At 64.7% G+C, this 21559-nt stretch overlaps 1 protein-coding gene across 6 annotated transcripts; it reads left to right on the top strand.

Annotated features, from left to right (window-relative positions):
• Positions 1–203: 203 nt before the first annotated feature.
• ADAM15 (ADAM metallopeptidase domain 15) lies at positions 204–21339 on the top strand. Of its 6 annotated transcripts, XM_034792605.1 has the most exons (25): positions 204–499; positions 2652–2755; positions 4068–4144; positions 4737–4815; positions 6952–7028; positions 7319–7490; positions 7680–7745; positions 8310–8378; positions 8793–8962; positions 9069–9153; positions 9225–9373; positions 9455–9632; positions 10819–10911; positions 12039–12234; positions 12340–12448; positions 12573–12732; positions 12865–12942; positions 14942–15053; positions 15344–15482; positions 15644–15703; positions 16537–16630; positions 19230–19307; positions 20040–20111; positions 20362–20492; positions 20639–21339. In XM_034792605.1, exons 1-25 carry the CDS (start codon positions 382–384, stop codon positions 20679–20681), a joined length of 2709 nt encoding a protein of 902 aa, XP_034648496.1. In that variant the 5' UTR covers positions 204–381; the 3' UTR covers positions 20682–21339. The 6 variants fall into 6 exon arrangements, with proteins under 6 accessions (XP_034648496.1, XP_034648497.1, XP_034648499.1 ...); XM_034792606.1 differs by lacking the exon at positions 15644–15703; XM_034792608.1 differs by lacking the exon at positions 19230–19307 and having other exon boundaries at positions 205–499.
• Positions 21340–21559: the final 220 nt, after the last annotated feature.

Below are 21559 nucleotides of genomic sequence, written 5' to 3'. Positions count from 1 at the left end.
GGGGGCAGAGGGGTCGGGCTGTGGGGGGCAGGCGGAGGGGAGGGGGCAGAGGGGTCGGGCTGTGGGGGGCAGGCGGAGGGGAGAGGGCAGTTGGGGGCAGAGGGGTCGGCAGGCGGAGGGGAGCGGCCGGCGGACCATGCCGAGCTCCCCGGGGGCGGGCAGGCGGGCGGAGGCGGAGCTCGCTGGGCGGACCCGAGCCCTGGCAGGGCCGGCCGGGGAGGGGAACTTCCCGGCCGAGCGGGCGCTGCCAGGCCCGGCCCCGCTCCGCTCCGTGGAGCCGGGAGGGCGAGGCGGGGGCGGCCCGGCCGGAGCGGGGCTGGATAAACCCGCCGCCGCCGCGCCCCGCACGCCAGGAGCCAGGACCGGCGGCTGAGCCCCGCCATGGGGCTGCGGCTGCTCGTCGGGCTGCTCTGGGCCCTGGGCGGCAGCGGCTCGGGGCTCCCCGGGCCCCGCCACGAGTCCGGGCCCCACGGAGCCGGCTGGGGCGCCCGGCGCGCAGGTGAGCGGGCGGCGGGGGAGACCCCGGGCTGCCCTGGGGGCGGGGGGCGCTGGGGCCGGGAGGGGGGGGGGGGGGGGCACGGGGACCGCGTGAGTCACTGGGGTCGGGGGGGTTAGAGGGGGGGGGCGCTGGGAGCCAGGACTCCTGGGTCCTCTCGGCGGCGGGGAGCGGGCACCTGTCTGCGGCTGGGACGAGCCCCGCGCTGCCTTTCCCAGCACCTGGCGACCCTGCAGGGAGAGGCCGCGACAGGTGCGAACCGGTGCTCATGTGACTCCTGGAGACTTTGGGCCCAGCCCCCCTCTCCCCCCCGGCTGCGCAGGTGCCCGTCGGGGCTGGCTGAGCTGTGGGGCCAGGTGCCACGAGGATGCCGTGGGAGGCCGGAGGTTCCTGTCTGACACGGGTCGGGGAGCTGGGCCCACTGTGCTTTTCCTTGCCTGCCGTGCCCAGAGCACCCCTCTAGGTGAGGGTGGTGGGGGCCCCAGAGCCGTGGGGCTTGGAGCTAATGCCCCAGTGAGAGGCAGAGAGCAGCTTCCCTCTTGGGGCAATTGGCTCAGGCTCTCTGCAGACTCAGGCAGGTTTCGCTGCGTCAGTTGTATTCAAGGCAGCTCCCCCCCCCATCACGCAACTGACTCTGCCTGTGTTTGCAGAGAGCCTGAGACAATCGGTTGGGGGGCAGGCATTGGCACAGGGCCTGGCATCACTGGGGTGGGGGTGGGCTGCATCTACGAGCCCTAGGGAGAGCCGTATGGAACCAGGGGGCTGCAGGTCATGGAGGCTGCCAGGGGGCTGGGAAGGCAGGGCCCTGGTGTCCCTGCACCAGTGGGGGTGGAGGAGGTGGTTAGGGGATACGGGGGGGCGGTCTGAGCCCCCTTCCCAGGGTAAGCTTTGCCATCACAGGCCCTGGGGGTGGGAGCGGATGCAGAGTGCCTGCGGAGGAGATGGGTGAGGGGGTTGAGCTCTTCCCTTGACATCCCCCCCAATCCTTGGCCGTGCCTGCGGGGCAGGTGTCTAGGCTTGCCCAGGGGATAAATGTCTCCCCCTTCTCCCCCCCCCCCCCCCGGGGAGCCCCGCCTTACCACTTTCCGGGGAGGTGGGTCTCCTAGCAGGGCGGGAAGGTCTGTGCTGGCATCCTACCCCGACCGGCTCCTCCAGCTCCACCCGGGGGCTTGGCGTGTGGCCAGGGGCTGGGAGGAAGGACGGGGGTGGCTGATTGCCCCGCCCTGACCCCGCCAGGTCGCCTGGCTTCAGGTGCAGCTTTGGAGGGATGGGCCCTGCTGTAGGTGAAGGGCTTTCTCTGTGCGGCCCAGCGGCTGGAGCCCTGTGGGGCTGGGGGCTGCCCAGGCCTGCTGGGCCTTGGCCAGGCCGTCTCAGAGTGGGACCCTTGGCAGTTCTTTCCTGATGCACATGTGGGTCTCTCAGCGCCGCCTGCCCAGTTCAGGCAGGAGACAGCCCCATGCTGGGAGCCCCCCAAGTCACCCTGATTCCCCCCACTTACGCCCTCAGTTCCCTAGGCTTTGTCTAGACCAGCACACCTCCCCTCCCGACAAACACGCCGGTGTGTTAGCGCTAAGTCAGCCCGGGAGACGCTCTCCCACCACCGCTCGTTAGGGGTGGTTTGATTAGCTGTGGGAGAGCTGTCCCCTGGCATGGAACGGGCCCATGGAGCGGGCCCTGGCAGTGGTACAGCCGTGCCGTAGTGTAGACATGGCCTACGTATCCCGAAAGCTGCGCCGTCTCTCTGCGGGGCAGGGGACACACGCAAGTGAACGGCGGGAACAGGGTGTGGGCCCTGCTCTGAGCGCTTGCCGAGAGAGGGGCGTGCGCCTCACCTGCGTGTGGGGGTGAAGAGCCAGAGACACTCGCCAGGCCACACGGGGTGCCAGGCTCAGAGCTGGGAATGGGACCCAGGAGTCCTGGCTCCCAGCCTGCCCTTGGGGCACTGAGTCAGATGTGGAATAGGGCAGGGGTCTGGATCCCAGGGCACGCTCTGTGCACCTGCCCGGCCTGGAGCCCCGGGGGGGTCTGGGGCCCCATGTGCCCATCTGGGGGAGCGGTGCCGTGCTCTAGGAGCGCATGGATCTGTGCTGCGCGGGGCGAGGCCTGGGTGAAGAGGGACCCCCGGGGTGATGGCTTTGTTCTCGGCCCCGTGCAGGCGGCAGCTCCAGGCGGCAGCGTGAGGACCTGGGACATTATTGGCACGTGACGCCCCGGATCCTGCAGGGCAACCAGACACTCAGCATGGCCGAGACAGAGCTGGTAAGGACTCTGTCCTCCTCCCCAGCAGCCACTGACTGCATGCCCTGGCACCCCTGCTCCCCCCAACTGATGCACCCCCCCCGCTTGTCCCTCAGCGGGGGCCTCTCCCTGGGCCGGGCGGGACCCAGTCCAGCTGGCAGGGAGGGGCACTTGGGGAGCCCTAGCGCTTCCCTCCCAGCCCCATGGGTGCTACTCTCGCATCGCTCCCCCCACCCCAACTGGATTCCCCGGCTCCCTTTCCAGGCACAGGAAACCCAGCCCCTGTCCCGGCTCTGGCCTCCGGGTTCCCAGCGCCTGCCCAGTCCCCGGGGTCCCGGCAGGGAGCAAATACCTGCAGCCTCTGGGGGGGATGGGAGCATGGGGAGACCCCCAGCTCTGCAAGGATGGGGGAGAAGGGACCTGCTGCATTCCAGCTCCCCCCATCCCTTTGTGGGAGTCCCCGGCCCCAGCAGGCCCCGCTGCCTTGAGTGGCTTCCTCAGGGGCATCTGGGACTCGGGGATGCCTGGAGAAGGTCCCTTCAGACCCACACTGGGGGAAGGGCAGGGAAGGAGACGCTGTCCCTGTAGACTCCCCCGTCCCCCCCCAGCCAGGCCGGCTGTGTGAGCTCATTCCCACCCGCCCCCCCGCCGGAAGGGCCTGGCCCGGCCACAGCTAGGGATCCTCTGTGGCATTTCCTCTTTGCTCCGTGCTGGGCAGGAAGCGCAGGGTGTGTGTGGGGGGGGGGTGGGACACCTCCTGCGACACCCCACCCCCAGGACAATGAGCTAATGAGGGAGGGGCGTTTCCTGGTGAGCTCCGGGAGGGGACCTCCATCCTGACCTCTCCCTGACCCCCGGCACTCTAGGGCCTAACCGAGACCACATGAGTGGTGGGGGCTGCCCCGTACCCCGCTCCCTCCGTTCCCCCCTCACCTGCCGGTCCGAGCTGGGCGACCCCAGTCCCGGGCTGGACAGAGCTGCAATGCCAGGGTGGGGTGAGCCTGGGCATGGTCTGCCAGGGGGCATTGGCGGGTGCCCCCCCACGCTTCCTCCTCCCAAACACCCTCCATGTGGCCATTTCCTAGCAGGATCCCCCCGCCCAGCTTCATGCACGGGGGGGCTCAGCCCTGGGGCAGGGGCAGAGGGGCTGGCTTCACCCCTCTCCCAGTCCTGGAGACTCCATCCCACCCCCACGGCTGCCCTGGGGCCAGATCGGGGCGCCCCCCTGGTGGGGACCAGCCCTAAGTTACCTCCTGGGTGAGTAATGGGGGTGACTCCCAGGCTGGGGGTCATTGGCTGCTGGGCCTGTAACCCGCTCCTTGGTCTCCCCCAGGACAACTTCCCAGCCCGGCTGCAGGTGGCCCTGGACCTGGAGGGGGTGCAGCTTGTGCTGGAGTTAGACCAAAACCGGTGAGTGGGGGTCAGGGAGCTGGGGAGTTGCAGGGGGGCTGGGAGGCCCTATGGGGAGGGAGCTGGGAGGCTGCAGGGGGGGCTGGGAAGCCCTGGGGGGCAGGGAGCTGCAGGGGGTGGCCGGGGTTGTCCTGGGGGGACCCTGGGGGGTGGGAGCTGGGGGGCTGCAGTGGGTGGCCGGGGCACCCGTGTGTTGTTCCAGGGAGCCCTGGGGGTCAGGGAGCTGGGGAGCTGCGTGGGGGGCTGGGAGCTAGGGGGTGGCCGGGGTGCCCATGTATTGCTCTAGGGGAGCCCAGGGGGCTGTGCAGGGGCAGTGGCCTGGCAGCAGATTGGCTCCAGCTGGGTCATGCTCCCCCCGGCCCCGCCTGCCCCTCCCCAGGCCCCGTGGAGGGGGAACACCCTCCGTCTCTGTTCTTGGGGAGCAAGGCGTGTCCCTCTGGCCTATGGGGATGCTCCCATTGTAGCACTGGGGGGCCATGCTCCAATGGGCAGTGAAGTCCCTGGCACCCCAGTGGCGTTGGCAGCCCGTGGCTGGGGGGGAAGCCTGTCCCTGGGCTCCCTCTCACTGTCTGTCTCTCTCTCTCTCTGGCAGGGAGGTGGCTCCGGGCGCCCGGGCACTACTCTATTACCTGCCCAACGGCACGCGGGTGACGCAGGCCGCTGGCTCGCAGGTAGGTTTGTGGCTGGCCACGTAGGTGTCACGGATTCACGGGATCAGTCTCTGGCAGACCCCTGCAGCGTGGCAGACCCCCAGGGGCCCCACTCCTCCCCCAGGGCAGGCCATGCGGCTTCACCACCCCCTTAGACCGAACCGCTCGGGCACCTGCCCTCCTGCTTCACCCAGCAGGTGACTCTGATGGCAGTGCCCTGGCCATGGCAGGCGGGACTCGGGCTGGTGGTGGTGCTGCGAGCTTCCCCAGGGCAGTGCCCTGTCATTGGCACTGTTGTATTTGTACTGGTACCAGTGTCCCCTCTCCTTGTTGCTCGCCAAGGTGTTATGCTCATACAAAGCACACGGGATCTTTATAGAGGAAGGCAAATATGCAGCATTTATTGAAAATACAACAGTTAGCATATGCTTCTCTCTCTCTCTCTCTCTCTCTCCCTCCCCCTCCCCCCCCCGCCCCCCTCTTCCCCCGCAGTGATGTTTATAGTTACCAGTCTGTTGAAGATCAAGTCAATCTAAAGGCCAGTTCGATTGAGCACGAGTGTGGAGCTGGGCTCTTTTCAGAGTAGCAGCGTGTTAGTCTGTATCCGCAAAAAGAACAGGAGGACTTGTGGCTCCTTAGAGACTAACACATTTATTTGAGCATAAGCTTTCGTGGGCTACAGCCCGAAGAAGTGGCAGTCCTCCTGTTCTTTGAGCTGGGCTGTCAGTCGCGACCCAATGCTCTCAGGCTTTGCAGGACTGAACCCAGAGTTCCATGGCAAAACACCCCACCTTGATAGTTGTACATTCCCATTTGAGTCCATTCATTTTGCAATGTTATCCTGTAACTATTAGTCCTTAAGTGGTGTTAATCTTGGGGTTTTCTGCTGTTATCATTTGATGGTTCTTGTCTGCTTCCTATCGTTATCTCCTATTTGTTGTCTCGCCTTCGGGGGTCCCTGCCTCACCTCTGAGGCCGTCAATGCTGTTAACATGTTTAGCATCGAGTACAATGGATGTTTTCTGATTGTCTCTTGGTCTTTCCAAGTCTCTCACTTTTTCTTGCCCATCTGGACATTTGTGATGGCTTTCACACCTCCTCTTTTCTTGCTGCAGACATTCCTCATTCACACAAACAATCTCTGACAGAAACCTTCAAAGGTATCCAGACAGCAGTATTGCATATTCAGCAGAATACATTGTAAATCAAGCCTTGCTAATCTTATAACTAAAACAATTCACGTTGGGGCTTCAGGCCCTCAACATTCCTCTAATCTTCTTAACATAGATACAATACAAGATCCTGTCTCTTACTTACTGTGACGAACTGGGACTGTTCTTAATGTGGCCTTTGAATGCAGAGCGGGGAGTGTTGGCTGGGAAGGCAGGGGAGTGGGGCTAGGATAGTCTGCATGGGGGGATGGGAAACTGGCCGAGGGAAGATACCTGAGCATGTAACATGAGAACCCAGGAAGGGATTAGAGGCCAGGTGACACCTTTGCCCGGGACAAAGGGTGGGGGGGAGTTTCAGAGCTGGCTGGTGGAATGGCAGACGGGGCTCTGACCTCCCAAAAAGAAGAACAGGAGTACTTGTGGCACCTTAGAGACTAACAAACAACTAACAAGGGGGCTCTGGTGCCCTGGGACCCCAAGATGGACCTAACTGAGAGGGTCCTGTTGTCTGTGCCTGCAAGACCTGTCTTGGACTGTGTCCCTGTTGTCTAAATAAACCTTCTGCTTTACTGGCTGGCTGAGAGTCATGGTGAATTGCAGGAAGCCGGGGGTGCCAGGCCTTGTGTCCCCCCACACTCCGTGACACTTACTAAAACCTTAAAACAAAGAAATGTCTATTTAACTAGAGTGCCTAATTTGTAATACATATCGGAAACCATAGTAGACGTTATAACTTCTCCTAAAACAAAAGGGAGACCATCATCAGTCATGAGGATTGTTCTGGTCTCATTCCTTTTGGCTATTCAAAAAGGGGGGCTGACAAGATGAAATCAAATCCTACATTAATTCTCATGGGACATTATAAAATCCTGCCCCTACAAGGGCTGCTCTGCAGGGGGAGAGGTCCCGCCTGGGCCCCCCCGAGAGCTCGGCTGGGTCCCTCCTGCTCAGAGCTGCAGCTAAACTCGGCTTCTCTCTGCTGCAGGGAAACTGCTGCTACCGGGGCCATGTCCGGGAGTATCCAGGTTCCTGGGCCAGTGTCTGCGCCTGCTCCGGACTCAGGTGGGGGAGAGCTCTGCAGCTCCAGATTGGGGGCTGAAATCGGAGATGATGGGGGGGAAGGGGCAATGGGAGGGGGTGCCCTGGCCAATGGAAAGAGGCGGGGGGGGGCATCTCTCTGGGTTTTAAAGAGGGGCCGTTCTGGGTGCCCCTCGGTCCTGACCTGCAGCCCCAGTGATCTTAGCCCAGCAGGGGCTGCGGTTTGGCTGAGCCCCTGATCCCTGCCTCTCTTGTGACCTGCCCTGCCCGTCCCTGACGCCCAGCTAACGCCCCGTCTCCCCCTCCTCTCCTAGCGGCATCCTCGTGGCCTCGGAGAACAGGAGCTACGGCCTGGAGCCGGACCCCCAGGGGCCCCGCGGGAGGCACCTGGCCTACAGGCCCTGGGATATGCGGCTGGGACACAGGGAGTGTGGGCTGGGCCCTCCCAACCACACGCAGCCGCTGCTGGACCCGGAGCCGCGCAGGGTAGGTGGGGGAGGGGAATTGGGGGTGTCTGGGGCCACAGCCCCCCCCAAGTCTCATTCGTCTCTGGGATGGGGGGAGCTGTTGCCTGGGCCGCTACTGCCTGCCCACGGGACCCCCAGTTCTGGCTCTCGTGTCCATGTGGTCGCTGAGTGCCCTGCTCCCCACTCACTGGCTCGCTCTTCTCCCCAGGGGAAGAGGGAGGCAGCCCCAGAGCAGCCCTTCGTGGAGCTGGTGATGGTGGTGGACCATGCAGAGGTGAGTGACTCCGGCCATGGGGCGGGGGGGGGGGGGATCTGCCTCACTCTCCTGGGCCCCAGGGAGGCTCCTCCCCCCACCCCCACCGATGTGATGTGATATGATGTGGGCTGTGACGGAACAGGGAGCGGGGCGGATTCGACCTGGGAATGTTGCAGGGGGGTTGCATTGGGGATGGGGGACTTCCCTTGAAGGAAATTACCTGAGCCAGGAGGGGGTGGGGAGAAATAACACCTTCTGCCCGGGAGACTGAACAAAGGAGAGGAGGAGCTGGGGGGAGGGGGAAGAGAGGAGCTGCGGGAGGAGTTTTGGTTTGGTTTCAGTTTGGGCTGGGAGGTGCAACGCAAGGAACCCCAAACTGGGATCTAAGCTCCCTAAATCCCCCAGAAGGACTTGATTGAGGGGGTCTGGTTGTACATACACGCTCTGCTTGGGACTGTGTTCCTGTCATCTAATAAACCTTCTGGGTTACTGGCTGGCTGAGAGTCACGGTGAATCCCAGGAAGAGGGGTGCAGGGCCCTGACTCCCCCACACTCTGTGACAACCTCCTCTCCCCCCTGCAGTTCCAGAATTACCCCAACATGGAACGGATCCAGACCCGGATGCTGGAGATCGCCAACCAGGTGGACACGGTGGGTCCTTAATGGCCCCTGGGATGCCATCTTCCCCCCCCCCCAGCTCTGCCAGTGCCCCTCACTCCCACCCCACAGCCCTGGTTATCCCAGCCTGGGCCTCCCCCTCCCCCCAGCTCTGCCAGTGCCCCTCGCTCCTGCCCCACAGCCCCACTTATCCCAGCTCTGTGGTGTTCCCCTCCCCCCCCAGCTCCACACCCCTCACTCCCGTCCTGCAGCCCCAGTTATCCCAGGTCTGTGTCATTCCCTCCCTGCCCCCAGCTCCACGCCCCCCTCACTCCCATCCTGCAGCCCTGTTGTCCCAGCCCTGACTCCTGGTGTGGACTGCCCTGGTGCAGGCAGTGGTGCCATCAGTGACTCTGGTCTGGCCCCCGCTGCCCGGCCAGCATCTCTAACCCCAGCTTCCACCCCCAGTTCTATCGGCCCCTGGGCATCCGCGTGGCGCTGCTGGCGGTGGAAGTGTGGAACCAGGGGGACCCCATCACCGTGGGGCCCAGCGCCCGGGCCACGCTGGAGCGCTTTCTGCAGTGGAGGCAGAAAGAGCTGCTGCCCCGGCTCCCGCATGACAACGCCCAGCTGCTCACGTGAGTGCGGGGGCTGGGGGGGGCCAGGCTGGAATCTGTCCAATGCCAGGCGCACGTGGCCAGGAGCTGGGCTCCGGCCCCCCCTAACACTCGCTCTCTCTTGCAGGGGGGCCCCGCTGGAGGGGGTGGCGGTGGGGATGGCGTCCCAGGCCTCCATGTGCTCGGCCGCACGATCGGGCGGGGTCAGCGTGGTGAGTACCTCCCCTCCCCCCTCCCCCTCCAGCCCCGTCCCCGCCCGCTCTGATCCAGCCTCTCTGCGCAGGATCACTCGGTCAGCGTCCTGGTCGTGGCCTCCACCGTGGCTCACCAGCTGGGCCACAACCTGGGCATGACCCATGACGGTGCCGGGCGCCAGTGTGACTGCCTCGGCCCCTACCAGGAGCGGAGCTGCATCATGGCGCCGCCCACGGGGTGAGTCTGGGGGTGCCTCGGCATGGGGGCGCAGGGGGGTCCCCGGGCTCTGCCCCCCCACTCATGGGCTCCCCTCCACAGGCTGATGCCCGGTCTGAGCTTCAGCAGCTGCAGCGGGCAGGACGTGGAGCGGAGCCTGCGCCGGGGCCAGGGCTGGTGCCTCTTCAACGTGCCCGAGCCCAAGAGCTTGGTCGTGCGCCCGCAGTGCGGGAACTGGCTGGTGGAGAAGGACGAGACGTGCGACTGCGGCCTCCGGGGGGTAAGAGAGGGGAGGGGCAGGGGGATGAGGGGATGTCTGCTCCCCCCCTCCGCCCCCAGGGCCCCGCTGTCACGGACTCACAGGTCGTGCCCACTCTTGGCCCCGTGCGGTCCGTGGGGGGGTGCCCCTTTCAGTGCGACAGCCCTTCTTGGGGGTCCCCTCTCTCTCCGGGTCAGGCCCCTCCACCTCCTGCAGCCGCAGCTCTCGGAGCCTTAGCACGTCTGTCTCTGCCGTGGGCCCCCTCAGGGAGTCCCCTCGCTCTGGACCCCCAGGGCCGGCTCCAGGGTTTTTGCTGCCCCAAGCAGGAAAAAAAAGAGGCGCGATCGCGATCAGCTCTGCCGCCGCTGCTTCAGTCTTCGGCAGCAATTCGGCGGCTGGTCCTTCGCGCCGAGAGGGAGTGAGGGACCCGCTGCCAAATTGCCACCAAAGAACCGGACGTGCCGCCTCTCTCCGTTGGCCGCCCCGAGCACCTGCTTGCTGGGCTGGTGCCTGGAGCCGGCCCTGCCTCCACCCCCCCGAAGGGGTTGATGCAACCCTGTTCTCTAGCCCGGAGCGACTCTCAGCCAGTGTAATACAGGAGGGTTTATTGAGAGTTGAACCCAGCACAGGAAACTCTCTGACCCTCAGGCCTGGCCTCCCTCAGACCAGCACATCCCAGTCTCTCTGCATCCAGGTGGGCTCTGCCTGCTCCCCCTCTCCCGCCCAGAGCCCCCCTGCTTCCCAGCTGGGCATCCGAGATCCCAGGCCCCAGGCCCCGCCTCTGTCCATTGTCTTCTCTCCAGGTAAACAGGGTCGTAAACCGGGTCGCCTGGGCCTCCTCTCCCCTCTTCTGTCCTCTGGTCCCTCTGGCTGGAACCGTCTGGTCAGGTCACCGGGGTCCCCTCTCCCCGCAGCCCATTGTCCTCCCACTGGCCAGAACCGGCTGCAACTCCTGAGCTGGGTCTCCGGGTCGTCAGGTCACCAGTCACTGGGGTCTCCATCCTCCAGGCCATCGGCTGGGGTCCCAAGTTCCCTCTCTGGTCCTGTGTCCCCACAAACTCTCTCTCCCCTCACCTCGTTAAACCAGTAACACCCAGGGAAACTGAGTCTCAGCCCCATCTGCATGCAAACCACTGGAAAACCACGGAAAAAACAAGAAAATCCCCCACTTTGACACAGGCGCTCACCCCGCCCCTCTGCCCCACAGGAGTGCACTGACCCCTGCTGCAACGCCAGCAGCTGCCAGCTGGCCCCTGGAGCTGAGTGCGCCACGGGGGATACCTGCTGCCAGGACTGCAAGGTGAGTGGGAAGGTGTCACGGAGTGTGGGGGAGTCAGGGCCCTGCACCCCTCTTCCTGGGATTCACCGTGACTCTCAGCCAGCCAGTAACACAGAAGGTTTATTAGATGACAGGAACACAGTCCCAAGCAGAGCGTGTAGGTACAACCAGAACCCCTCAATCAAGTCCTTCTGGGGGGTTTAGGGAGCTTAGCCCCCAGCTTGGGGTTCCCTGCGTTGCACCTCCCAGCCCAAACCGAAACTCCTCCCGCAGCTCCTCTCTTCCCCCTCCCCCCAGCTCCTCCTCTCCTTTGTTCAGTCTCCGGGGCAGAAGGTGTCACCTCTCCCACCCCCCTCCTGGCTCAGGTTACAGCTCAGGTAACTTCCTTCAAGGGAAGTCCCCTATCCCCAGTGCAACCCCCCTGCAACATTCCCAGGTCAAATCTGCCCCGCTCCCTGTTCCGTCCCAGAAGGGCCCTGCTAGTGCCCCTCACTCCTGACCCGCAGCCCCCTGCCAGCCCAGCCCTGGGCTCCCCCTCGTCACACGACCAAATGGCAGCACAATGAACATTAACGGCGGGGGAAGGAACGGGTTGTACCTGGGCTACGGTCGCTGGAGTCCAGTGGCGGGGCTGCTGCCGGAACTAGTTGAAGCAATCCCAGACCCACTGGTGTTTCTCGTCGAGAGCCCCCGGAGGGCGGAGACGGGCAGACGTAGGGCCCAGGGCGTTACCGACTCATCGGCCTGACCTCGCTGGCTGGCAAGAGCAAACTGTTCAACACCTCGGAGCCCCTGGAGCAGGCGCTAAGGAGCGGCCGGTGCGGACTGGTCACAGACATCCCCAGCCAGCCTCTGGCGGGGTCAGCGGGGAGCGTGGGAGGTGTTGGGTTTAGTCAGGCTTTGAGCACCGTCCCACACGACAGCTGGTTTTACTGCAAGGGGGGGGGGGGTCACGGCTCTGCGGGGTCGGCTCTGTGCCCCCAGCTTGGGCCCTTTGATTTGCCAGACCCCCCCATGGGTTCCCCTCATCCCTCAGGGCAGGCCATGCAGCCTCCTGAACATGGGGGCTCCGGCCTCCTGCTTCACCCCGGGAGCACTACCAGAGGCCAGGCCAGGGACTCCCCGTTCTGACTCTTTCTGATCCCCAGCTGCGAGGGGCCGGCTCCATGTGCCGGGAGCCCCGTGGTGAATGCGACCTCCCCGAGTTCTGTGACGGGCTCTCTCCACGCTGCCCTCCCAACACGTACCTGCAGGATGGGCAACCCTGCGCCGGGGGCCGGGCCTCCTGCTACGGGGGGGCCTGCACCACCTACCAGGGCCAGTGCCAGGAGCTGTGGGGCCCAGGTAAGGGGCAGGGGGCTGGGGGGAAGGGCGGGATGCCGTGGAGCTGAGTGGGGGGAGGGGGGTGCCGAGGCCCCGGCGATGCTTACAGCTCTCTGTCCCATGCAGGTTCGGGCCCCGTCTCTGACGTCTGCATGGCCTCCCTGAATGCCAGGGGGGATGAGCATGGGCACTGCGGGCAGCGCCCCAATGGCACCTACATCCCCTGTGCCCAGTGGTGAGTGACCCCTGTACACACCACCCATCTGTGTCCCCGCCCCCCCCCCCCCCCCCCCCCCCCCCCCCCCCCCCCCCCCCCCCCCGGGTCCGTCCATCCTCCTGACCCCTGTCTGCCCGTGTAGGGACGCTGGCTGCGGGAGGCTGCAGTGCCAGGGGGGCAGTGCCCAGGGCACCCTGGAGGATGGGGTGGCACCCGGCTGCCGCGGGACCCCCCTGCCCCTGGGCGAGGATGTGAGCGACCTGGCCATGGTGCTGCCGGGCACGGCCTGTGGCCCCGGGAAGGTGAGCTGGGGGGACACCCTGGAGTACAGGGGAGGAGCAGGTGCAGCAGCCAAGTGGGAAGGGGGTCGCTGCCCCCCCCCATGCTGGGCCAGGGCCCTCCCATCTCTCTCATGACTCCCTCTCTCCGGGCAGGTGTGCAGCAGAGGCCAGTGCCGGGACGTCTCCGAGCTGGGAGTGCAGGAGTGTGGGAGCCAATGCCACGGGCACGGGGTGAGCAGGGCACCAGGTCTGGGGAGGGGCGGGGGGGGCTGTGCTGTCCCTTCGCTGAGAGCCCGTTGTTGTACTTAAAGTGCTGCACAGGATCTTTTCAGGGGGAGTAAGACAAAACGCCACATTTATTAGTGATACATGTGTTCATGAACACTGTATCATATGCATATAATATATTACACTTACACTCACACACACACACAAACACACTCCGTCTTGTTGTTACCAATTAGTTGCTCCCCTTAACTTCACTGGCCAGGTGAGTTAGATGGGGGAGGGGGTGGAGCCGGGCTTCTGCCGATCCGGATCGATGCTCCCATGTTGACAAGACGAGACCCGGGGGCCTCTGCAAGACACCTCACTTTTATAGCAGCTTTCCTTTTATGCAAATCTAGACCAGATTCAAACTCTGTGTCTGTGTCCATTGGTCCTTTGTGCTGCTTTCTTTTGAGTGTTGTCCCAATGCTGCAAAGAGGGTGTTTCCAAAAGAAGGTGCTTGCTTCTAACCCCCGAGGCCGTCAGTATGTCTGCTTGACTTTAATGAGCCCACTTGACACGTTTTATTGTCCTTGGGTCTGGCTCCCAGCCCCTCTCCAACAGTTGAGGCTCTCTGGAGGTGCTGCCTTCCATGCCTTGCTCATCCACACCTCATTCATTCAACAGGGCAATTGATTAAGGAGGGGGGGGAGAGAGCTCTTGTTCTACTGCTAGCAAAAAGAAATTTTTCTTCTATCTTATTCTATCCTTAGGGGCTATAATATTATACCAAGGGCAATGCAAAGTTTCTAAATGAGGCTTTGATACAAAGTCCCATGAAAACAGAGGTCACACGCGGGTAGACCCACCACAAGGTTATATGAAGAGGCACAATGTAAAGTCATATGAAAATTATCAGAGATTGATATACATTGTCCCCCTTTTGACCTCTCAAGAACAATTCTTGAGTGGTCACCATATAAATCTTTTGTATTTGTTGCAAACAAACCAAACAATTATAACCAGGTGAATATAACTAAAACCATTACAATTGACTAAACACCAGATATAACAAACACAAATGCAAACAATTATAATTATAATAATTGGAAATACAACAAAACCATTACCATTCCAATAATTGGGTACATTGACAAACAAAATGAGGCCAAGTTTGATGCTGCAATAACCATCAAACAATAAAAGTCACTGAGGTCAGGACCTTCTTAAGCACACACAACAAATAAGATTTTGTAGGAGTACCACAGTTGTTATGCAAGGTTAAGCTGATTTGGACTTAAACTAACATTCAGTTGCTAAAATGTTGTAGAATTCCCTATTTTTAACAGTTGTTTTTAGAGGTTTCTGGGGACCTGAAAGATGGGGCCATACAATTATGGGCCAAGGTCTTACAGGTTATGGGGCCCAAGAACTACCCTTCAGGGCTTGGGGAAATAGAACCAGAGTGCATAGAGGAAAGTGTGGAATTAACAATACAAGCAAATGTAACTAACAATACAAATGTATTAATAACAAAAATTAACAATAAAATGACTATCAGAGAACCTAACAAAAAATAACCCTGATGCCCTGGGGACCAAAGTTTTTTGGACACAAGGGGTGATTGATAAATTGGATGGACATGGGGGAAGTAGAGAGAGGAAAAGACATTTACCCTGTCTAGTGTAGTATCCCCTCTCTCTCTGGACCCAATGCTAGCACAGGACACCACTAGAGACAGACACAGAACATGCAACACAGAACACTGAACACAGACTTTGTCATGACACTATAACCATGGTATTTTATAACTCTTCAGCTGGTACCAGCTCTCCTGATGTTTTGGTTTAAAGCCTGAAAGATAGAAGCTTGGAAACAAATTTATTCTATGCATATAATACAGTGTTAATGAATACATGTATTACTAATAAATGTGGCGTTTTGTCTTATTCCCCCTGAAAAGATCCTGTGCAGTACTTTAAGTACAACACCGTCCGTGACGAGGCTCCTTGTGTCTCCTCAGGTCTGCAACAACAAGGGGCACTGCCACTGTGAGGCGGGCTGGGCCGCCCCCGCCTGCAACAGCCCAGGGGCCGGGGGCAGCGTGGACAGCGGCCCCGGGGGCCTGGAGCAAGGTGAGGGGGCTGGGGGTGGGCAGGGCATGGGGGTGGGGCTTATCGCACTGTTTCTGACACTGATGAGGCTGGGACCCAGGCGTCCGGCAGGGCGGGGTGGGACTCAGACCCAGCTCTCCCTGGGGTGGGGCTGTGGAACTCGAGGGCCAAGCTGGGCATGCGCGGCGCATGCAGGGCCCCCCCCAGCTGCGTGGGGCGTGAGAAGAATGGGGCTTTGTGTGCCGGTGCCAGGCGGGCGGGGGGGGAGGGACTTTGCTGCCAGGGACACTAACAGGCTGTTCTCCTGCCAGGGGGCAGCGCGCTCCCCACCACCCTGCTGATCCTGGCCACGGTGATCCTGGTCCTCGCTCTGGGGTTTTGCTACGCCAAGCGCACCGGCCTGCACCAGCACCTCTGCCAGCTCGGCAAGGGCACCAGCTGCCAGTACAGGTAACGCCGCGCCCCCCAGCGCCTGCCTTCCCCCCCCATCCCCCCGTGTGTCCCCAGCACAGTAACCACCTCTGCTCCCTGCCTCTGGGGAGAGCCTCCCCCCCGGGTCGTGTGATACGTTCCGGGCCCGAGGTGCGACCCTGACTCTGTTCTCCCTGCAGCGCCAAGCCAGGGCCCCAGGTGCAACTGCTCAGCGCAGGAGTCTCGGCCGACCCGAACGGGTAACTCGCTCGGGGGGGGCAGCGGCTGGGGCTGGACAGTGGGTTCATTGGGAGCTTCCCCACGGCAGTGCCGTGTCCATGGGCCCCGGTGGATAGATGGGGGAGCGGCATGGGTTCCCCTGACTATATTCCCAAATCCCCCCCCAAGTGGGGGGCTCCCCCCTCCCCTCCCCGAAGCAGGAAGCCCTGTCCTCCAGGCTCCGAACGGGGACTCTCTCTGCTGGTGACTGGTCGCTGAGCGCTGTCCAGTCCCTCACCCCCAGCTCTGCGGGGCCTGGCAGTTTGCGGGCGGAGGGCTGGCCAGGGGCTGGGGATCGGCCTCCCCAGGAGGTTAGGGGGTGTGGCCGCAGCAGCAGCACAGGCGGTGGGGTGCCTGGTCGCCATGGGCCTGCCATGCTGGGGGCAGCTGGCCCCGGCGAGATGCCGCCCTGATCTCCCATGGGGGGCTCCTGCCTGCCCCCCGGCTGGGGAATTGGGGATATGAGGGCCGGGCACGCCTGGGGGCAGTGCCGGCCTGGGGGGCCACCTGGGGCCTTGCAACCTGGCTCCAGCCTGACCAGAGACAAGGATGCCCCCACTGGCTCCGAGCCCCATCCCGCCCGGGGGGGTCAGGACCACAGCTGGGAGCTGAACCCAGGAGTCCTGACCCCCACCCCCCATTGCCAATCCCCTGACCACCCCTGTGTGTTCAGCCTTGCCCCGCCCCCCATGGCTCCCTGGCCTGCAGTTTCCTGGCAGGGGATTGGCCGCAGAAGGGTTAACCCTGAGGGTTGGGGATGTGTGAGGTGGGGGGACCCTGCCCTGCGGGCGCCTGAGACGTGTTTCCTCCCCAGGATCTCTCAGCCGGAGCCGCGAGGCTCCACCGAGCCCCACCCTGGGCGCCCGCGGCCTCTGCCTGCAGAGCTGCAGATGATGCCCATCAGTAAGGTGAGTCCAGCACTGCCCGCCCCACCCGGGGGCCTCTCCTGCCCCGCCTGGGGCCCCAGAGGCTTGGCTCATTGCTGGGGCAACTGGGGCTAGGCTGGGGGGCAGGGTCCTGTTCCTATGGGCCACATGTTCCGGGGATGGGCTCTGAGCCGCTACAGCTGCCAAGACGGTCCCCGTGGCGGACGGCAGGTGCTCAACTCGGGCACAATCCCCAGTCAGTGCTGGCCCCAGGGGCACTGGGGGGCCTGCGCTCCAGGGCGGGGGGCTCTGTAGGGGGTTCTCCCCCCTGGCCGTGCTGATCCCAGGGGCACTGGGGGGCCTGTGCTCCCGGGCGGGGGCTCCGTTGGGGGCTCTCCCCCGGCCGTGCTGGCCCCAGGGGCACTGGGGGGCCTGCGCTCCAGGGCGGGGGGCTCCATAGGGGGTTCTCCCCCCTGGCCGTGCTGATCCCAGGGGCACTGGGGGTGCTGCGCTCCAGGGCGGGGGTTCTGTAGGGGGCTCTCCCCCCGGCCGTGCTGATCCCAGGGGCACTGGGGGGCCTGTGCTCCCGGGCGGGGGCTCCGTTGAGGGCTCTCCCCCAGCCATGCTGGCCCCAGGGGCACTGGGGGTGCTGTGCTCCCGGGCAGGGGCTCCGTTGGGGGCTCTCCTCCGGCCGTGCTGATCCCAGGGGCACTGGGGGGCCTGTGCTCCCGGGCAGGGGCTCCGTTGGGGGCTCTCCCCCGGCCTTGCTGATCCCAGGGACACTGGGGGGGCTGGGCTCCCGGGGGGGGGGCTCCGTAGTGCGCTCTCCTCCGGCCGTGCTGGACCAGTGTCCTGGGGAACTAGGGGGCACTTGTGAGAGTCGGGCTCCCGACACGCCAGGGGGAGAACGGGAGGTTTAAACCCCCCCGGAATGAGTAATTGAGTTACCGAGTGGTGGAGTCCTACGTTCACCCGCCGCCCGAGTGTCTCAGGTGAGCGCTCTCCAGCCAGCGAGTCGCCCCTGCGCGTGCCGGGCTGTGCCGGGCATGAGGGCTGCGGCTGGGAAGGGGTGTGCGTGGGTGTGCATGTGGGTGTGTGTGCGGGTATGGAACTGTGATTGGAACAGTGGTGCCACTTCAGCTTCCCCTCGCACCAGCGCGGCGAGGCAAGTCACAGCCCTGTGCCATGGGGGCAGCAGGGGGCGTTCTCCGCTCTTCCCTGGCCCCAGGGCGGTGATGGGGGGCCGTGCCGCGGGGAGCGTTATGGGGGGCAGCAGGGGGGGCTCTCCCCTGGCAGTCGGGGCTGGCCCCGTGGGGCACTAGGGGGCGCTGTGGGGCAGGGAGCATTACGGGGGCTCAGCAGGGGGCGCTCTCCCCCGGCAGGCAGGGCTGGCGCCGTGGGGTGCTAGGGGGCACTGGGGACACTCTCCCCTGGCAGTCGGGGCTGGCCCCGTGGGGCGCTGTGGGGCAGGGGGCGCTCTCCCCCGGCAGGCAGGGCTGGCCCCAGGGCGGTGATGGGGGGTGGGGCCATGCTGCAGGGAGCATTATGGGGGGCAGCAGGAGGCGCTCTCCCCTGACAGTCGGGGCTGGCCCCGTGGGGCACTAGGGGGTGCTGTGGGGCAGGGAGAGGGGCGAGGGCTCAGCAGGGGGCACTCTCCACTCTCCCCTAGCCCCAGGGCAGTGATGGGGGGTGGGGCCGTGCCGCAGGGAGCATTACGGGGGCTCAGCAGGGGGCGCTACCCCCTCCCCCCCCCCCGCAGGCAGCGCTGGCGCTGTGGGGTGCTGGGGGCGCTCTCCCCGGCAGTCGGGGCTGGCCCCGTGGGGCGCTGCGGGGCAGGGGGTGCTCTCCCCTGGCAGGCAGGGCTGGCCCCGTGGGGCGCTGTGGGGCAGGGGGCGCTCTCCCCTGGCAGGCAGGGCTGGCCCCAGGGCGGTGATGGGTGGGGCCGTGCCGTAGGGAGGGTTATGGGGGGCAGCAGGGAGTGCTGGTCCCTGCCCCCCACATAGGGCTGCTGTGTTGCTGGAGGTGCTGTCTGTGGCTCGGGGTACAGCCGAGCACTTCACTCGCTGACCATCCCTGTCCCGGCCACGAGGCTTGGGGTGCTGAGCCCGGCTCTATGCCCCCTCCCTCCCTGGCAGCATCGGGGGTGGGCAGTGGATGCCGCTGGGCGAGGGGCTCTGGGGTGGGGGGGTCCGATTGCTCTGTGGAGCCCTGGGCCAGCCCTAGTGTGAGGGGATTGGCCCCTAGGGAGTGGGGTGCATCCCCCCCAAAAGGAAGGGGCCTCCCGCCCGGGGAGCAGCCTGGCACGGGGCTGTGCCTCAGCCCAGGGCCCCCTGACACTGGCGTGGGCTGCGACCTCTTGGGATCCTGGGGGGTCCTTGCGAGTGGCGCCTGCGCGGGGGCAGGGGAGGCAATCTGCTCTGCCCTGGGGGGACGTGGGCAGGCGGGCGGGCGTCTCTGTCCTGCGAGTTGACTCCGCATGCTGCATGGCGACTGACTGACCGACTGACCGCTGCCTGCATGGTCCCCCGGCCCGTCTCTTAACCCCCGTCCTGGTCTCACCGACACCCCCGCCTGTCCCCCTGACCCCCCCCCCCCGCCCCCCCCCCCCCGCTGCCGCTTTCTCCTCCTCTTCTTTCTGCAGCCCATTCCCCACGGCTGGGCCCGGCCTGACCCACCTTCCAAGCCGCTCCCGCCTGACCCGCTTCCTAAGGAATCCCAGGTAATGTCCTTGGGCCCTGGCGGGCGCGGATGGGGGCCCAGGGCAGCGGCTGCTGTAACCCCCCACCGAGGCCCCTGCATGCCTGTCACTGCATGGACTCACCCGGGGTACTGAGCTCTGCCCGGCTGACACGGGCTCTGCCCCCACGGGGCTGGACTCCAGGGCTTGGTTCGGCCTCCTGTCCCGTGCGCTGGGGGGTGATGGGGTCAGAGCAGCAGTGAGGGCAGGGCCTGAGCGTGAAACTGGCCCCCGCAGGGTCACCCGTAAGTCTCTCTTCCTCAGCCCCGATGTGGGGGCAGGGCGTAGCCCCGTGGGCCATGCACCCCTGTGCCGGGCTGTGGGGTCCTGGGTGCAGCCATGGGATGGAGCCTTTGCCCCAAGCTCTCCCCCAAGCCTGACAGGCACACCTCAGCCCAGGGGCCCAGCACGCCTTGCCCAGGGTCTCACGCCTGGCCACTGGAGGTGCACTGGGCCAGCAGCTCCCCACGGGCCCCCTGGCATTAGCACCCAGGCTGGGAGATTTTAGCCCCATCCCATTGGCATTCGGCTCCCCGCGGGGCAGCCTTGGCCCCGCTCTGTCCCTGGAGCCCCCAGTCCGGTGCTGGGCTCCCATCTCCCCCCGGCTGAGGCAGGCAAGACCTGCCTCTTCCCCAGGGGTCTGTGCGGACCCCCAGCAGCTGCCAGCGTGGGGCGCTGTGTCGCTGTTTCATTGTCCCTGCTCTCTCTGCCCAGGCCTTGCTGCGGGACAGGCCGCCCCCCCCCACGCGCCCACTGCCTGCAGACCCTGTGCTGAAAGGCACTCAGGTAACCGCGCCACGCGGGGTGATGCTGGCGGTGGCACGGATCTGTGTGTGGGGAGGGATGTCTGGCTGTGGGGGCCAGGCCGCCTGTGTGGGGTGGGGGGGGATCCACCTCGTCTCCCCCCAAGGGATGTGCAGGGCACAGCTGGCGGGGGGGGGGGGGGAGCAGTGGGTGCTGCGTGAGCTCCCTCGCCTTGCACGGGGCCCCGGGACATGAGCCCTCCTCAGTAACTCGCCCTGATGTTTCTCCCCAGCCGCCAGGCCCTGCCCGGCTGCCTCTGCCCAAGAGGCCACTGCCCTCGGATCCCCCCGGGCCCCTCGTCTCCGGGTCTGAGCTGTCCTCGGTGCACTCCTACGGCCCCCACGTCATGGTGCTGCCCTCCAGGTGAGCGCTGGCTGCAGACACGGCTCGGGGGGCGTCTCGCTCACTGGCACTGGGGGGTGGGCTGAGCTGGGACACTGGGCGGGGGGTGACTAAGGCAGACCCCTGCCCCCATTACTTACCTGTTTCACATTTCCTCTCTCCCCCAGGCCAGCTCCCCCGCCCCCCGCTGGGCATCTCCAGTACACCTAGCGAGAGATGGATACCGCTGCCTGCGTGTGGGCTGCCCGGGCTCTCCCTCGCTGCCTGTTGGACTCAGGGTTACTGGGCCCCCCGTCGCTGGCATGGCCCCCCCATGCCCCCTCCGTTGCTGACTCTGGAAGTTCCCGAGCGCTGGGATCTCTCTGGGCTCCTCCCCCTCCCCCACGGAGACGCCCGCCAGCTCGGGGACGCTGCGGAGCCGGATCGGAACTAGCCTTGGGCTGCAGGAGTCTTGGCCTGTTACACTCTGCTGCGGACGCTGTTCCTGGGTATTTGCCCAAAGCCCCTCTCCTGCCCACACCCTGCCAGGGCGCCATCCCCTCGGCTGGACCTGCCAATCCCCTGCCCTGGGAACTGGGCCCCGAGAGGCCTTGGGTGCTGGGGGCTCCAAACACTGGGTGTGGCTGGGCGCACCCCAGGGGAGCGGCTGCGTCTGGGCAGGGAGCACGGGTGAGAGTGGGAGCGTGCCGGAGCTTGTCCTGGGAGATTCGGCACCACCAGAGCCATTCGCTGGGACGCTGCCTGGCTGGGGTGGGAGGGACTCCCTGGTAGGGGGCTCCCCCTTCCTCTGGGGCGCTGGCTGCTTCTGAACCCGCTTTAGATTATCTGCAAACTGTCTAATAAAGGGGCTGGGAGCTGCCTGAGTTAACTCCTGCCACTCCACCGTGAATTCTCTGTGCCCCTGGGACTGGCATGTAGTGCTGGCCACACCCTGGCAGTGCCCCAGACTCTGCCCATCCTGGGGCCAGCTCTCCCTCGGGGGGCATGCGGCACTCTCGTGACGCCAGGAGCCCTCCGGGGGCTCAGATCCCTTCTCCATGTGGCCTAATGGAGGCTTCAGGGGGATTCCCCTCAGCCTTGGGGCGCTG

The sequence above is a fragment of the Trachemys scripta genome, chromosome 16 (assembly GCF_013100865.1).
Source record: "Trachemys scripta elegans isolate TJP31775 chromosome 16, CAS_Tse_1.0, whole genome shotgun sequence".
NCBI classification, from domain to species: domain Eukaryota; kingdom Metazoa; phylum Chordata; order Testudines; family Emydidae; genus Trachemys; species Trachemys scripta.
The sequence above is the reverse complement of the archived record's forward strand: the minus strand, read 5'-3'. Positions and strand labels throughout refer to the sequence as shown.